Here is a 17,566-nt window from a genome sequence, read left to right as displayed (position 1 = left end):
TTCACACTGCTCTCTGGGCCCAAGGCCGGGACCCTGACCCGCCCTACCCAGCCCACGACAGCAACTGAGCTAATAGCCGTCGAGTCACGTCCTTCCCTGCGCCACCCCCACCCCCACCCATCGGAGCTATCAGCCCGGGAGGCAGGGAAGGGGTCTGCCTGCTCAGGAGGAGAGCCTCACCTGGGAAGCCCTCCGTGAGGGCATGTGTGTGTGTGTGGGGGGTGCACGTGTGACGGGCGAGGGGCACGTGTGCATGAGGACGCACATACCCCAGCAGTCTCTTGTTGAAGGAGAATGAGAACTTGGGGTCCTTGCCCCCTGACAGAGGGCACTTCTCCAGCCTCTGCTCTTCCTCCATCTTCAGTAGGGAGTCAGGTTTGCTGTTCTGAAAAGCAAACCCGGGACCGTCCTTGAGCCTCACACAGGCAACCAGTAGGCAGAGGCGCTGGGACAGGCCAGCCTCCTCCCTCTGACCGCATCATCCTGGAAACCCCCTTCTCTGCAGCCCCTGCTCGGTTCGGCTCCAGGGAGTGTGAGTTCAAGGTGGGCTATCCATGAGCTCAGACAGTGATGCACTTGGCCCCTTCGGCCAGAAGGCACCCAACCCCACGGGACGATGGCCCCACAGAAGCCACACTTACACCCACACCTTCACTGCCCGCCCTGGGGCCAGGAGGAAACACGCCTCCACTCATACCACCAAGCCCATGCACACCCCCCCACACCCCCTTCTCAAAGAATACAGCCCCCCAGAGGGCAGGTCCACACACCTGCACACACCTGCACACACACAGCCTCACCTTGTACTTCCACTTGGCTTCTGACTTGCTCTTAGTTTGCTCTCGGATTTCTAGCCTCTCCATGTCATTCTGCGAGCTGATTGCCTCCTTGTTGGGCACACTCAGGACACTCTTTGTGGCCTAGGAAACAGCAGTCATGACCCAGCAGTGGACGTGGGAGGGTGTCGAGGATCCCTGAGGCTACAGGGCAAAGCAAGAGCCACACAGCACAGAGCCCCTGCCTCCTGCAGGCTCACATGCAGCCGCCCATCCACCCATGCGTCCGTCCGCCACCCGTCCGTCATCCGTCCGTCCGTCATCCGTCCGTCATCCATCCGTCACCCGTCCGTCATCCATCCGTCCATCACCCGTCCGTCATCCGTCCGTCATCCGTCCGTCCATCATCCGTCTGTCACCCGTCCGTCATCCGTCCATCCATCATCCGTCCGTCACCCGTCCGTCACCCGTCCGTCATCCGTCCATCCATCATCCGTCCGTCATCCGTCACCCGTCCATCACCCGCCCACCCACCCGTTCTTGCACTCTCCCCCCTTCTTTCCTTCCTCTCTCCCCCTTTCCTGCCACCCATCCATCTGTTCATTTGTTCGTTCATCCATTCTCTTTGCCTTAAGGATGAGAAAATTGATGTGCCCCAGTGCAGCCCTGTGATGTCGGCCCTAGTGAGCCTGGTAAGCCAGGGCCACCACCGACCCGCCCCCACCCCCAGCTAAGAAGTGGGTAACAACCTCCCACTAGCAGGAAATCACTCAGTGAGGCTTGGTCTTGGGCTCATGGCCCCGAAGCCCACACTTTAGGGCCTCTGGTCGTACTGGTAGGTCCCCAGGGCCAGGTCTGCCTCTCTCACGGCCTGTAGGGGCTCAGGCCCCTCCAGTAACTGCCCACATCATCAGTCCCCTTTCCGCCTCCCTACTACTCTCCACTGGGCACCGGCCCACCTTCAGATCTCGGCCAGCGCTTGGGTCTCAGAGACGATACAGCCAGCTCGTCCCCCCAGGCGACCCTGCGTGGTGCCCCTCCGTCCCAGCACAGACCCCACTGCCTTCCCTGTGACGCTCTCTCCCCACTGCGCCAAGCTCCCTGGGGCACAGCCCACCCGCCCCAAGCCTCCAGCCCAAGAACTCCGCAGCCCCAGCTCCACCCAACAGGGGAGATATCTGCGGACCTCCGGCCACCGGCGGCAGGGTGCGGCTACCTACCTTGCCTTTCTTGGGAGGCTCAATCTTGGTCAGCGCCTCCTTGGTGTGGGCCTCCAGCAGGTCCAGGTTGGGGATGGTGGGCGAGGCCGCGCCCCTGCACTTCTTCCCTTTCTTCTTGCCCCCATCCTTGAGCTTCAGTGGCTTGGGCGGCTTCGGGGGTCTGGGGGGTTTGGGGGGCTTGGGAACTTTGGATGGCTTGGGCATCTTCACGGTTTTGGGAGTCTTTTTTTTGGACACTTTCTCCAGGAAGGACCGAGGAGGGCTGGCCTCAATAGGGGACGGGGGCTCCTCTTTCTCCCGATCCCCGAAACAGACTTCATCTGAGGAGATTGCGGGGGTCACTTCGGGTCGGGCGGCCTTGGAGGCATTCTAGGGAGAGGAGAAGAAGAGGTGGCCTCCCTCCAGCAGGGCCTCAGCCCGGGCTGTGGCTGACGCTCCAACAGAAAGGACCTCCGCCCACACTGTCATACAACACATCTGTCTACACCACCGGCTAGACATGTTCACATCTATCCTACAGCTCTCGTGTGACACGCTCACATCTGTCCCTACCACTGTGTGACACACTCGCATCTGTCTGATCACTGTGTGACACACATTTATCTACAGCATCGTGTGACACGCTCACATCTATCTACACCATCGTGTGACACACTCATCTACATTACCCGTGTGACAAGGTGCCACTTGTCTACACCATCAACCACTTGACCCCTCCACCTGCTGGGTGGAGCCACCATTCTACCCCACGGCACGAAGAGGCTAGGAGCAGTCAGGCTCACACAGGCAGGGTCTCCAGCGGCTTGAACCATCCTGTCTCCAGACCCCTCCCCACCCACCTGGGGAGCTCCGGCTGGGAGGCCACGGGCAGCCACAGGTGCCTTGGAGTCCCCATCCCGCCAGTGACACTGCCTTAGAGGGCCGCGGGAGGAGCCATCTCAGACAGTCCCTGGCAGGCAGGCAGAGGGTCCCCGGGCCAAGGCTGGCCGTCCCCCCCGCATCAGTCCTACCTCGCTAAGGCGGATCTCTTTGGCGAGGTCTTTGATGAGCTGGGAAGGTTTGAAGTGCTCCGGGAGCTCGTCCTCATGCTCTGCCAAAGCCTGAAGAGCAGCACACGTGGGGCCAGCAGTCAGCTGCCCGGTCCGGAGCCAACGTCCACCCACCCCAGGCCATGCTGCCCCTGCCCCTTGCCACTCACAGGGTCCCCAAGCAGGCTCGACAGCCGAGCATCCTGACTCACCCACACTGTCCCTCCAGGTCCTCTCCTGCCTAACAACCCAGCACCCCAGCAGCCCAAACGGGCACGTAAGAAGGGCTGCCGCAGGCAAAGAATGGCTGCATGGGTCCTGCACTGGTCAGCCCCTAGCTGGACATCAGCTCATAAGAGGGCCCTGCCACCACCCCTCTCCACAGGGGGAGTAACAGAGTCCCAGAGAGAATGAGGTGCCTCAGGCCACCAGCAGCTGAGCAGTGATATGGGCCATCCTCTCTTGCTGGGCACAAGGCGGCTACCATTGGGAGAAGGGACACCAGATACGGTTCCAGGCCTCGAGGCCAGATATGTGGCTGTAGGACAGCCCTGGGAGGTCACCAGACAGCACTGCTGGAGTGCTCAGTGCCGGGGGGGTGGGGGCGCGGACAGGACAGTGCTGCTTCGGGGGACCATGTGGGGGAACAGGATAGCGCTGCTGGGAGGCCATGCTGGGGTCAGGACAGTGCTGCTGGTGCGGGCCGGGTGGGGGGGAGCATTGGGCATACCATCAGGGGTAACGTGGGGGTAAAATGCCATGTGCTACGGGGGCCACAATGGGGAGACACAGTACAAAGGGAGGCCTACATCAGGAGTAAAACCCACTTCAGAGCTGATGCCTAGGCTAGCCAGGGAAGCCAAGAGGCTCTTCTCTGTCCTGCCCTGACCCTAACCCAGCCCCAGCCCTCGGGTGCACTCAGCCCCCTCTCCACCCCGCACCCTCCTCCCACGGACTCTCCAGGCCCCCTGACCTCCATCCCTCAGTCCCTGATCTGCTTCCCAGCACCCTGCTCCTGCTACAAGTGGGCAGGGGGACACCCAGCAAAGGAAGGACCAGCACTGGGGAGGCTCCCCACCAGCCACGCTCCCCTCTAGTTGGGGACACACCTGGCCCACATCCCTACCTGCTTTTTCGTCCATGATCTAAAAGCACCATTGAGAATTTTAGCTCCTTGGACTAAATGAGGGGGCAGCTGCTTCCCAGACTTGTGAGAACCTGGCGGGAGGTAGAGGGGTTGGGTCAGAGGAGGGTGGCCGCCTGCGGGTGATCTCACATGGTGGGTAGGGGGCGGGGTCAGGGCTGGACCTCCACCCACTGCCACCTGCCCAACTGCCAACGGTCCCTCTTGGAACCTCAGAGCCCTGTCCGAGACGCCCTGTGCAGGGCAGGACAGCCCTCCCACTGTCCATTCGCCGGGGCTCCCAGGCAGGCAGCCCAGCTCGCCCCCTGCCTTTCCCCTGGCCCACTGGAGTGAGGGGCCACAGGTATACCCACACCCCATGTGCTCCTGCACAGCTGTGGTGGCTGGGACCCCCACTGTGGCCACCGGGACAAGCATCGCCCCTGAGACACCCTTGGAGGCTGGGCGAGCCCCGCAGAAAAGGGACAAGGTGCCCCCCTTCTGGCCAGGGAGCCGCAGGCAGAGCCGTCAGATCTCTCAGCCACCAGGTCACCGGCTGCTTCTCTGGGCCCCGGCAGAGGGGCGGACCCAGGGGTCAGCGGTCGCCCTGTCAGACCGCCCAGGGTACGGCTCTGCCGTCACTGCTCCTATCCCGCCTCCCTGCCAGGAGCCCCGAGTGCAGCCCCCCCCCGTGGGCTCCCTCCTAGGCACGCCCTCTGCCAGCGGGAAGCCCAGGGATCTCAACATGGGGACGGACAAGCCAAGATCAAGGTCCATCTCTTTAGCCTTCCCACCGGCTGGAGTCGGTTTACAAAGGGCTCCAGACCAGGTGGCTTCAGCCTGCAGGGGGAGCGCAGCCCAGCCGCCGGGAGCCAGGCACCCACCATGAAGCCCGGGGAGGACGGGCATGCCACAGGGGTCCCTCAGCTTGCAGCCAGGGCCTCTCAACTTCCCCAGGGAGCCCCACCGGCCATCTCGTGAGGCGACACACGCCAGGCCTGAGAACACACGTCCCAGCCAGCATTCTTAAAAAAACACCAACAGCCCCGCGGGCGCCATCCAGCCTCGTGCTACCCTGCAGGGCTCAACCCGGACTGGGCTCTGGCCATGTGGAGGCCCAGCCACCACCCACCCTCATGTCCCCGAGCTCCGCACACAAACGAGCCACCCGGAGCCACCGTCAGAGATGCCAGCCCGCACACCCATACCTTTGAATGCCTCCAGCAGGTGCTTTCCCATGTACCAGCAGGCAGTTTCAAAGTTGGGAAACTGCGTCAGGCTGCCCAGTTTCAACCTCCTTTCCACTTCATATGCTCTGGAAACCATAGCAAAGAATTGTCCAGGGCATTCGGCTCTGAGCAGGTGACACTAAGGGTGAACCCACGTCATAGCCACAGCAAGGCCACACCAAGGCTACGCCACTCAGGCCTCCCCTCTGCAGCAGGGTGGAACAGGGGACCACATGGGAACGAGTGCCCTGCGTGAGGGTGAGCCTGTGGGCCAGTGCCCAGGGAGAGGCCTTTCAACTCACCCGTCACCCTCTAAGGGCCACAGAGGCTGCCCAGGGACCAGGTCACCCAAGGGCAAATGGGGGGGTGCCACCACGCTGGCCTGGCAACAGGGACCCCAGCAGGTGTGGGCCTACCTCATCTGCATCTCCACGCTCAGGCTGTGCAGGAAATGTCCCGCGAAGGCCAGGCAGTCCACGGGAGTGAGTGTGGCATAAATCCAGCCTGGAAGGCAGGGGCATGGTTAGCCCCTGACCTCGCCCTCAGGGAGGGCTCCCCACTGCAGCTTGGGCTTAGGTCATCCCGCCTGCCCTGGGGCCCCTGTCCACCCTGGTTGGCGGCCCCCACACCCTCTTCCTGCCCTGTGATGGGGAGCCTGCGTCCACGCTGGCTTTCCTGTCTGGCACCGACCCAGGAGCTGAAGTAACCCGCCCCGCCTGCCCCAAGTCAGCTGCCCAGCAGCTCCGACCCACACACACAGGGCTAGGAGACAGGGCAGGGTAGTCACAGCCCAGGGGAATGGGCTCGCCCCTAGACCATCCCTGGACACAAGCCTCGGCCAGGAGCGTCCCCCTCCTCCAATATCACAGGTGACGGCTGAGCGGGAGGCCTGGGGCCAGGGCAAAGGCGGGGAGCCTGGCGGGGTGGATGGGGCGCGGGACAGGGCACTCACCCGAGGGGATGAAGAGTGTCTGGCCCTGCTTGAGGGTGCACTTGTAACATCTGTCCACCTGGTCGGCAAAGAACATCTCGCTGTGGTTCGCGGCCGACTGCCAGCGCTCGTACAGGGAGATGTTGGCTGAAGCCGGCTTGATGAGATAGAAGATCTTCTCCCCCTGCCAACAAGAGGCCATTGGCAGAGCCCGAGGCAATGCAAGGACAGTGGGGGTCCCCGCGGTGGGTCCAGGCGTGAACACTGCCCCTTCCCTGAAAGGCGGGGCCATGTGGGCTTTGCAATGCATGGTTTGTGAGCAGGGATGAGTGCGGCACAGGAGCCCCGCATGCCACACGCCGTGCTCATGCGACCCTGGGACCGTCACGTAGGCCACGGGGCAGCAAAGGTGGGACCAGCTGTCCGATGAATTTCAAGAAAGCTCTGCTCCTGAGAGCCCTGGGGTCAGGGCTGCTTTGCCCTGCAGGACCCAGAGCCAGAATCATAAGCTGAGCCGCCCACCCCATGTCGGGCTTGGGCAGGTGTGGGGAGACCCCAGTGGGTGGTTGAGCTCAAGCCCTAGGATCCCCTTGTTCGTCTGTCTTCACATCTCCCTTCTCTCCTGACAGGAGCCTCCAGCCCTGCTCCCATACTCGTGTGGGCCCCTCTTCCAGGAAGTCCTGCCAGCACCACATCCTCCGCCTTGGGTGTGCACACCACAGAGCCCTGGGCTGCACTCCAGTGGGCCACCTCTAATTGCTTCATGAACCCCCCTCCTCAGAAACACGCAACATGTGACCCCACCCCTCTGCCTCCCGAGGGCCAGACTCCACGTCCCTCCTGGAGAAGCTGAGCGCTGGCCCAGCTGGGCTCGTGGGGACTGCAGGTGGCCCTGTGCTTGGAGCCGGGTGAGCCTACCTTGAGCACGTGGTACCAGGCAGAGGCGCCTCCCGAGTCGATGTGGAAGTCGGTGTAGCTGTCCTTCACGCAGATGAGACAGTACTTGGTCACCTTGGGCTTGGCCAGCAGCGCGTCATCGGGCCAGCAGTTCTCTACCCACGACAGCTTCTTAACAATGTCAGGCGGCTCCACGAAACTGGACATCCTGGGGCAGATACAGGAGGAGGGGCACCAGTGACGGGACGTCCGCCAGGCCACCTGGCATGAAGAGGCTCCGGGGCCATGTCCCTCACCTACTTCTCCATCCCGGGCTACGTGGCATCACTCTTGCTCTACAGACAAGCAATCTAAGGTTCCCGGGGGCAGAGGGAGCCCAGCTGCCGGGTGTGGCCATGGCAGGATCTAACACAGGTCTCCCACGGGAAACCAGAGACCGCCACTCCCTGGGGAGCTGGAGGTGACTGTCTGGGCACGGGGGCGGGGGGCAGGGGGCAGACGGCACGTCTCGCACACAGTCCAGGCGCTCCCAGGCATCCCTCGCACGGAGAAAAGCGGCTGCTCTCCAGAACGGGCCAACGGGCTGGGTATCACTGTCCAGCCAGCGACTCCTTTCCAAAGAGAACAAGGGAAGGCAAAGGTGCCCTTTGCGATGAGATGCCGCCATCCCGATGGAAACACACAGTGCCGCATCACCACTGCACAGCCCGCAGTCCCTGGCAATGAGAGCCCGGTGCCCTCGCTGCCCCAGGCAGGACCGAACTGCACAGCCCCACACTGAAGGCCATGCCTGCAGGACAAGACGGTCCTGAACTGCGGGCCTGGTCCAGCAACCCCGACCTCAACAGCCTCATCAGCAGACCCTCTTCCTTTAACTCTCCACCATGTCCCCGGGGTAACATCCCCCTCCCCGCTCCCCAGGGTCCTTCTTAACTAGTCCAGGCCCCTGGTGCCCTGGGGCCCTCTTGGTCCTCTGAACACCACCCATCAGGGCTTTCCAAAACCGCCACGAATGTCCTCTCCCTGCTTGATGGCTCCTCGGGTACAAAGCTAGCCCATTCTCCTGCCGCCAAGGCTAGTGGCTCCCTGCAGTCTCCCAGGGCCGAGGGGTGGTATCCCAAGGCCCCCAGACACCCAAGGCCACCGTGGGTGCTGTGCAGAGGTAACCATGCATGTTTGCATCACTGACAGTAGGCACATCACTCTCCATCTGTCACAGCAGTTGCTTCTGGGGTTAGGGGACATGGGAGTCACTGTAGGACCCCCGAGGCCGCAGACCCGGAGACCGCCACAGATAATCCGTGCGGTCGGGCCCAGCCCTTGCAGCCCCAGCTGACATCCCCAGGCACAGACCGCACTGATTAACTGGAGGCCACCCTCTCCCTCTCTGGTGGTGTAGACCAGAGTCCCAGCTGCTCAACAGCCCGGTGGGAAGTGTGTGTGACCTCCGTGGTCCTCTGGTCAGGTCTGAGGACCCTCGAGGCACCACACATTCTCTGCCAGCGAAGGGGTGGCCCCGAGAGGCCCCAGGAAAAACCCTAAGCCAAAGCATCCAGTCCCCTGGCTCTGCACCCGGCAGCTCTCTATGAAGACCCAGGCTGCTCATAGCCCAAGCTAACAGTGATGTTCCCGAGCGTGCTCTCTGGGAGCAAAGCAACACGCCCACCACAACTCAGCCTGAGAGGAAATCCTTGCTGTGAACTCTCAGGCAGTGGCTTTGTCCTGATACCATAAGCCATCCTATTTCCCTTTATGCCTTTGCTGTCAGGAAGCTCACACAGAACCCAGCAGCCGGCTGCAACATCCTGCCGGGGCTCGAGGCACAGGTCTGTACTCTCCGTCTCCATGAGGCTCCAGAAACTCTCCTACCTGACTTCTGCACGTGATCTATCTGGCTATGCCCTGAGTTTTCCAGAAGTCGGCAAGACAGGAAGGACCCAAAAGTGAAATCACACGTAAACGAAACCACTGTCACCAAGTCGGGCCCTGCGGTGAACAAAGGGCCCAGCTGGAGAGCAGTCGGGATTTGGCCGAGGGGCAGGAAAGGGGGGGCCACGCCACGCCGGTCTGCCTCCATGACGCAAAAACCTGGACCTCAGTGGGCCCCAGTCAGCCACGGAGCCTCACGCCGGACCCTAAACCCTGGGAAGAGCCGTGAACTGGGCGGGCCCAGCCGGTGGAACTCGGGCTGAGATGGCAGGAGGGGCCGGGGCACAGCACGACCCCGCAGGGCTGCAGGTGTGAATCTGAGGCTGCGTCCGTGGACATGTGCAGGCCCGTGGGTCAGTGGGTACATATGTGTGCGCATGTGGAGACGTGTGTGGCTGTCTGCACAAGTGTGTGAGCGTGAGTGTACGCATTCGGGAAGAATCGACACCACGCTGTTAACTCACAGCTCTTTCCGGGGGGCGGGGGGATGGGGAGCTGGAGGAGGATCCGGCCCCTGGTTGCTCATTTTCTGTTTGGACTGGTCACAGTGCCTAAGAAGAGACCCTGCCGCAGGCGGCCCGGGGGCTGGCGGGCGCTCACCTGGTGTCGGAGAACTCGAGGCTGGTGAGGTTGAGCACCCGTTTGCGATTGGTGCTGTAGTAGTAGTCCACGAACTCCTTCAGCTTCATCTTGCAGTCTTTCTGCTTGGCGACATCCGTCACGTCAACGCTCCGCTCCGGGCCTGCGGGCAGGGCAGGGGGACGGTGAGCGGGGCAGGATGTGCCGGGGAGGCTGCCGAGTGGGGCTGGGCCTGAGGCTCAGGTGCCTACCTCTGCCCGCACGCGCTGCCCCCGCCCTTCAGCCACGGCGTGGGCCCCGGGGCACAGGAGGCCGCTGACATGCGGGCCCCAGTGAGGGTGGCCACGATAGCAAGTAAAAACACAGGACGTGAGGCACTCGTGAACTTCAGACAAGCAAACGACAAATATGTTGTTAGTCTGAGCACATCCCAAATAACACCCGGAACGTGCTTATGTTTTAAAAATTAAAAAAATCAAAAAACCATGTTTCTAGGGCACCAACTTATTCTGAAAATGGGTAAGTAAAAGGAAGAACATTTTTCCTGCATTTCCTGTAGTTGACCAGGAAAAAGATCAGGTTAGGAATCACCGGTGACAAGAGACTCCAGACAGCCCAGGACCTGACAAGGGCAAACACGTCCCATCCGACTCCTAAGTACTTGAGGGACAAAGACGCACAGAACTCACAGCCTTGGCCTTCCTGACAATCCGCCGGGGCCACGTGGACCCCAGCTGCGGGCACAGAGGAGCTGGCCCGTCACCACTCAGGCACCTCCCAAGCCCCACAGAAATCCCGCTGTCCACCTGAAGGCAAACCCGAGCATCTGCCCAGGTGGGGCAGGAACCACTGGGGACATAGAAGCGGGTTACAGGACACCACAGGCAGATTGTGGGATGTTCTAGACCAACAATGTGATCCTCCAGCAACCTCGGGAACAGAGGCCGAGGGGCATAATCACCAAATGCGGTGTGCGATTCCCGCTGCCCACCCAGAAGGTGTGCAGGGGGCCCCGGGGGAAACTGAGGCAGGACTCTGGTATGCGTCATCAGTGCCATCAGCTCCACCGAGTGCAGGCCCAGGGCCCTAACACCGTTCTCACGCCGTCTGTCAGAGGCAGGGGCGACACGGCTGTGGGCAGGATGACACCGGCTCACAGGTGCGGAGAGCTCAGGGAGTGCTCGGTGCCAGGCAGGCAGGCCCTAGACCCCAGCTGTCACTCCAGGGGTGCGGCCTCACCTAGGCACTGGGCATTTCTCCCTCCCTGCCACCGGAGGTGGGGTGGGGCACAGGCATTCTCAGGGTCTTCCCTCCTCTTGCCCTGGCCACCCTGCCATCCCCGTGAACACCCTGAGCCCCAGCCACCACGAGGGCCTCAGAGCCTAGCCATGCGGGCTGCAGTCACATGGGCACCGCTGCTGGGGGGAGACGGCCTCACAGACCAGGCCAAGCACACAAAGGCACTGCTCTCCACCCACAGCTGCCCCAACAAGGGTGTCCACAATGAAAGGGCCCCTTTCAGCCCCCATTTTGCAGCCAGAATAACTGAGGAGGGACAGCCAGGGTCACACTCCATTTAGTGGGACATGCGTTCTAACTCCCAAAGGGAGCACGTGGCACAGGGACCAGCCGGGACCTTCGGCAAGCAGGCCACTCACCCACGTAGTTCTCGACGTCGCTGACATAGAAGGTGGGGGCCGGGACCGCCAGGCCCAACCCGTCTTTCTTGGGGACCAGGATGGGTTCAGCGAAGCCGTGCTCCTCCATGTAGCCCAGAGTGAGCTGGCTGCCTGGCACGCGGGCCACCACGTCTTCCGCGCTGTGGGAAAAGTGGGGGTCGGGGGTCATATCGGCCAGCGCCCCCACCCCGCAGCTCCAGGACAGGCCTGGCTGTGGCCTCAGGGCCAGAAACACGAAGCCCCAGCTCCTGCCTCTCGCATGTTGGGAGGAGGCCTTGCCTGCAGCCCCACACCCAGGGCTCCCGGGGAAGCCACGGTGCTCAGACAGGGCCATCAAGGTCCAGGAGGCCCAGGATGGGGACATCCTGAAAACCAGAACTCCCCCCCGTGGCAGAGAAAGGCAGACGTGTGAGTGAGGTCTCTCCCTCTCCTCTCCTGGTCTACCTGCCCACCCTCTATTCCCCGCGACTCCTCCCTAGTGCTCGATGGCACACCCTGCATAAGGCTGTGGTCGGGCCTGAGGACACGGTAGATGGAGACAAACCCCTCTTCAGGGAGAGCCCACCCCCAAGACAAGCCAAGCACAGGACCTACGGGCAGCTGTGTGCTGGGCACTGCACGGGGGACCAGGGACCTTCGGGACCCAGCTGGAACAGCACCAGTGGTGAACCTAGAGACCCTAGAGGGGCATGTGAGGCCGTAAGCCCACAGCTGAGAGTAGACAGAGCTGGGGCGGGCTGGGGTGGGGGGATGGTGGCAGGAGTCCGGGTCAGAGTGGCCCATCCAGGCCTGGAGGGTCAGCAGGGAGCAGCATAGGCCCTGGGGTGGGCAGAATGTGGCCAGGGTGAGCAGGGATGAGGGGCCCAGTGACTGGGGGCCTGTCTGCCCTGATGAGGGCTTCTGCCTTATGCCAAGAACACCGGGGAGCCACGGCACAGCTTAAGCAGGGCGACCATAGTTAGCGGTCAGTCCAATAGTGGGAATTTGCAGGTGGCAGCCCAGAGCTGAGCTGACACAAGCTTGGGCTGAGGCAAGTGTCAGATTTGCCACAGAAGCGCCCCTCAGACAGATGGGGCAGGAGCTCAGAGGACTAGAGTCTGGAGAGGGAGGCTGAAGCTGCTGTCCAAGGGGCAGTCTGGGAGGCCAAGGGAATGGATGTGAACTCTGAGGGCAGAGAGACAGCAGGGACCAAACTCTAAGGGAGAGCAGTCAGCAGGAGAGGAGGCGGGGCAGATGGCAGTATCATAGCTCCAAGGAGGATGGGGCTTGAGAAGGGGCCCCAGGGCCATGTCCCACCAAGGGGCCAGTGAAGGTAAGGATTGAGGAGACCCTCAGGGTTGAAGCACATGGTGACAGGTCATTAGGCATGGACCAGGTGCGAGTGGCACATGAGTGAGGAGGAGGAGGCACACAGTGAGCAGCAGGGAGCAGCTCCGAGAGCACGAGAACAGGGCACAGTCAGCGCCAGGAGGCGCCGGACAAACTTGAATCCCCTTGTGTCACAAAACCCCCCGCACCAGGCAGACAGAATGGTCCTGTGGGGACTGGCTGCCGTGGGAAACCACATGCTCTGAAGGCCCCACCCCACAGACGGAGGCGGACCATGGGTGCACCAGCAGACCCATCTACCAGCGCGGGTCGGTGCACTGAGGACAACGGACAACTGGGAAAGAGGGTTTCAGACAAACACACTGAACACATTCACAAGGTAATGGAGGGATGGGGCAGAGAGCAGGGAGGGAGGAGAAACAGAGCAGGCAGCATGGACAATGTGTGAGCAGAAATTCTAGACACAAAAAACATTTTCAAAAAATTTTAAAAATTCAACGATGCATTCAGTGGTAGCTGCCTGGGGAAAAAAATGGTGAATTTGATGAAATATCTGAAAAATAAGATAGAGAATGGAATAGAAGAGCCATTAAAAAAGAAAACAGGACATTTTTTGGAACTGAGGTAAGATATAATTCTTCAAATTTAAAGAACTTACTGAGTCCTGAGTAGAATTAATAAAAACCAAATGCACATCTGGGAGCACTGTAGCATATCTGTGGTACATCAAGGACAAAGGGACAATCTTAATGTTTTCAGAGAAAAAAAAAAAACATTATTTACCAAGGCAACCCAAACAAACAAAACACCAACCACTAGACTGACAACAGACATCTCATGAGCAACAAGAGATGCCAAAAGACAATAGAATAATACCTTCAAAGATTGCAAGGAAAATAACTTTTACTCTTGAATTTTAGATCCAGTTTAGAAAAATCAGAATCATTTAAGAGTAAGGATGAAATGAAAACATTTTCAAAATGGAGACTATTTCTATAAGCCTTACTGAACCACTAAAGGACAATAATTCAACAAGAGGGAAATCAAATCTAGAAGAAAGAAATGGGACTCAAGAAATAATGGAAAATTATACCACGGATTTCTTCCAACCCCTACTGAAATACCCATAGACTTCTCTGCAGAAACTGACAAGCTGAACTTGGAATGCTGAATGGAAATGCAAGGCACCCAGATGACCAAAACAGTCTTTTAAAAGAAGAACAAAGTTGAGGACACTTACCAATTTCAAAATTCACTCCAAAGCTACAGTAATCAAGACTGTGTAGTGCTGGCATGAGAAGAGAGAAGAGACATACGGATCAGTGGAGCAGAATCAAGTGTCCAAAAATAAACCCAAACATCTATGGTCAACTGCTTTGTACCAGGAACGCCGAGACAACTCAATGGGGAAAAGTCATCTCAATAAACGGCACGTGGGAGAACTGAAGGTCCACATGCAAAAGAATGAAGTGCGATCCCTACCTCACATCATATACACAAATTAACTCAAAGTAAGTTGAAGACCTAAACACAAAAGCTAGAACCATAAAACATAGAGAAGAAAACACAGGAATTAATCTTCATGACGCTGAATTTGGCAATGGTTTTTCAGAAGCCAAAACCATGAGCAACAACAAAACAAATAAATTAGACCCCATCAAAATTATAAACTTTTGTGCTTCAAAGGACACCATCAAGAAGATGGAAAGGTAGCCCACAGAATGGGAGAAAATATCCAATAAATGATAAGTATCCAGAACTATTACAACTCAACAAGAAAAAGACAACCAATTAAATTAGACAGGGTTAGAGTAACTCGGAGTTGACTTCTGGAATCTGCTAAGAGCTTGGACATGGTCACTCCTGTCCTCACAACAAGAAAAAGGCTGAACAAACTGAAAAATCAATGAATTTTCTTATATTCACAGAGAATTAGGGTTATAGGGCAAACAGCCACCCCCGAAATCTGCGGCGACAGGTAAATACAAAAAATCACAACCGAGATAACCTTACCTGAAGTAAAACCTGCTGGAGGCAGTTAGTGGGAGGAATACTTATATGGTAATTTTTTATAAAGTGCATGGGTTGAATGTGAACTAGATTTAGAGTTAAGAACTCATGGGGGCTCCATCTCAGAGGAGACGCACACTTTCATGGACTATACCTCAGGATGTTCTGGTGAAGATTTGCTCTTACTTCAGGAAGGGTTGGGGGTTAGTGACTATGTTTTTCCTCTAGAGCAAAAGTCTACCTTCCAGGAGAACTGACTTAACCAGGTCCTCATCTGATGAGGGGAAGGGCCAATGGCCTCCACCAGCCCCTACTAGCTTCCTGTCTCAGGAAAGCAGAGAAATGTTTCCAAAGGTAACAGCCCAGAGCCTCAGGGCCCACTGAAGAACTGAGGTTTACTATTCAATTACAGAACATTCCCCTACCCAAACCTGGACTGCCATATGACAGCAGAACAGTTGAACATAATTGAGAGACTAATTCCATTTAAGAAGGAGTTGCCAGGAAAGCCCAGAGAAAACAGGAGAGGAGGAAAAAACAAGGAAACTACAAGAAAGTGATCTGTCTGGCACCTACAATTGCAGTGGACATAGCCCAATCCCTACTCAGGTCAACATGAAACCTCACTCTAGATGCATGAGCACCTCAGCTCGTTTGACTCAACACATCATGTCCAGCTTTCAACAAGAAAACCCACAAGGCATGCTGAAAGGCAAGAAACCCACAGCATGAAGAGACAAAGTAAGGCACCACCACCAGTCAGAACGGCTACAATCAAAACGACAAGAAATAACAGGTATTGGTGAGGATGTGGAGAAAGGGGAGCCCTCAAGCACTGTCGGTGGGAATGCAAACTGGTGTAGCCACTGTGGGAGTCTGTATGGAGGCTCCTTAAAAAATAAGAAATAGGGATACCACATGGCCCAGTAATCTCACTAATGGGTATTTACCAAAAGACAATAAAACACTAATTCAAAAAGATGCACCCCTAGGTTTATAACACCACTATTTATAAGAGCCAAGAGATGGAGGCAGTCCAAGTGTCCACCCATTCACAAGTGGTCTATATACACACTGGAATATTACTCAGCCATAAAAAAGAATGAAATCTTGCCATTTGCAACGACACAGATGAAGCTAGAGAGCATTGTGCTAAGCAAAATAAGTCAGAGAAAGACAAATACTGTACGATTTCACTCATATGTAAAATTTTAAAAACAAATGAACACAGGGAGGAAAAGGAAGTGAGACAAATCAAGAAACAGACTCTTCACTATAGAGAACACACTGACCGTCACGAGATGGAAGGTGGGTGGGGGGAATGGGGGATGGGGATCAAGAGTTCACATCTTGGGCGCCTGGGTGGCTCAGCGGGTTAAACCTCTGCTTTCAGCTCAGGTCATGATCTCAGGGTCCTGGGATCGAACCCCGTGTCGGGCTCTCTGCTCAGTGGTGACCCTGCTTCCCCCTCTCTCTGCCTGCCTCTCTGTCTACTTGTGATCTCTCTGTCTGTCAAATGAATGAATAAAATCTTATTAAAAAAAAAAAAAAAGAGTTCACGTCCTGATAAGCACTGAAGTGATGTATAGAACTGTTGAATCCCGGGGCGCCTGGAAAGCTTAGTCCATTAAGCACCAATTTTTGGTTTCAGCTCGGGTCATAATCTCAGGGTTCTGGGATTGAGCCGCACATGGGGCTCCTGGCTCAGTGGGGAGTCTGCTTCTCCCTCTCCCTCTGCCCCTCCCCACTGCTGTGCACACATGGGTGCTCTCTCTCAAATAAATTTTTTTAAAAAATAAAACTTCAAAAAATTATGATTAATATGTTAGGAGTGCTAGTGGAAAAAGTGGACAACATGCAGAGAATGGAAGGGCAATATAAGTAGAGAAGTGGACACTCTAAGACATGGCTAAGAAAAGAATCAATGAGCTAGAAGTTAAGTCAGTAAAATCTGCCCAACCTGCAATGCCAAGAGGAAAAGAATGAAAAAGGCAGGGAACAGAATATCCAAGATGTGGAGAACTTGCAGAAAGAGTGTATGATGGGAATCCCAGAAAGAAAAACAGAGAGAGGAGCAGAAGAAATGTTTGAAGTACTAATGGTTGAGAATTCTCTAAAAATAATGACATACGTTAAACCACAGATCCTGAAAACTCAGACAACACCAAGCAGGATAAATACCCCAAACTATTCCTAGGCATGTCATAATCAAACTACAAAAAATGACAGACAGGATCTTGAAAAAGGCCACATGAGAAAGATCTACTTCTACCATGACAGTGTGAAGAGCGCTGACCCACACTCCAGCGAAACTGATAAAAATTATTTGGAAAAACATTCAAGACCTCTGGAAATGATTCTTAGAGCAAACATCAAATGAAGAAACATTTAGTCAAGAAAATCTACGAAAGCTTGGTAACCACTCCTCCCTTCACGTCCCTGGCTTGGCAAGGAAACTCCTCTCTTGGAAGACTTCAGCCAAGGACACATGAATGCTGGATGGGAGGGCGCCCAGCTTCGAGGCAGAGGGCTTTCCTCCTGGTAGAACAGTATGGCAGTCTTTCTCATGCTGCCCCGGTTGTCTATTGCTGATTCCAAGTGTTGGGTGAGGACAGCCAAGACATGGGGGCTCCCTTCCTCCACCTGGCCCACAGGTACTGAGACTGTACCCTGAATGTGGCACCCTGAGACTACTGGGGCCCTGGTCCCCCTTGCCCAGCCTCTTCTATTCAACATCCCACTAGAAGTCCTAGCCAGAGCAATTAGGCAAGAAAAAAAAGTAACACAGATTGGAAGGGAAGAAAGCAATCATCTATTCGCAGATGACACAATCCTG

At 57.1% G+C, this 17,566-nt stretch overlaps 1 protein-coding gene and 1 long non-coding RNA gene across 3 annotated transcripts in view; one reads left to right on the top strand and one right to left on the bottom strand.

Moving 5' to 3' along the window:
- PHF2 (PHD finger protein 2) overlaps window positions 1-17,566 on the bottom strand; it is a 66,986-nt gene that overhangs the window by 10,680 nt on the left and 38,740 nt on the right. Inside the window, exons 1-12 of one of the 2 annotated variants that reach the window (XM_059141028.1) lie at window positions 13,961-13,985; window positions 11,371-11,531; window positions 9,734-9,875; window positions 7,226-7,412; window positions 6,329-6,491; window positions 5,793-5,880; window positions 5,356-5,462; window positions 4,151-4,242; window positions 3,007-3,096; window positions 1,997-2,365; window positions 801-920; window positions 270-385 (exon numbers count right to left, since the gene is read on the bottom strand). In XM_059141028.1, the coding sequence (XP_058997011.1) occupies window positions 270-385; window positions 801-920; window positions 1,997-2,365; window positions 3,007-3,096; window positions 4,151-4,242; window positions 5,356-5,462; window positions 5,793-5,880; window positions 6,329-6,491; window positions 7,226-7,412; window positions 9,734-9,875; window positions 11,371-11,479 (1,583 nt within the window). In that variant the 5' untranslated portion in view covers window positions 11,480-11,531; window positions 13,961-13,985. Of the gene's footprint in view, window positions 1-269; window positions 386-800; window positions 921-1,996; window positions 2,366-3,006; window positions 3,097-4,150; window positions 4,243-5,355; window positions 5,463-5,792; window positions 5,881-6,328; window positions 6,492-7,225; window positions 7,413-9,733; window positions 9,876-11,370; window positions 11,532-13,960; window positions 13,986-17,566 lie in introns of those variants that run through there. The other variant, XM_059141027.1, reaches the window with a different exon arrangement.
- LOC131812042 (uncharacterized) lies at window positions 4,397-9,763 on the top strand. Its single transcript, XR_009346251.1, has 3 exons — window positions 4,397-4,511; window positions 6,937-9,442; window positions 9,682-9,763. It is a non-coding gene; the product is annotated as an uncharacterized LOC131812042 (long non-coding RNA).

This window comes from Mustela lutreola, chromosome 12 (assembly GCF_030435805.1).
Source record: "Mustela lutreola isolate mMusLut2 chromosome 12, mMusLut2.pri, whole genome shotgun sequence".
Lineage (NCBI taxonomy): Eukaryota > Metazoa > Chordata > Mammalia > Carnivora > Mustelidae > Mustela > Mustela lutreola.
This window is presented reverse-complemented; position numbering and strand designations above follow the sequence as displayed.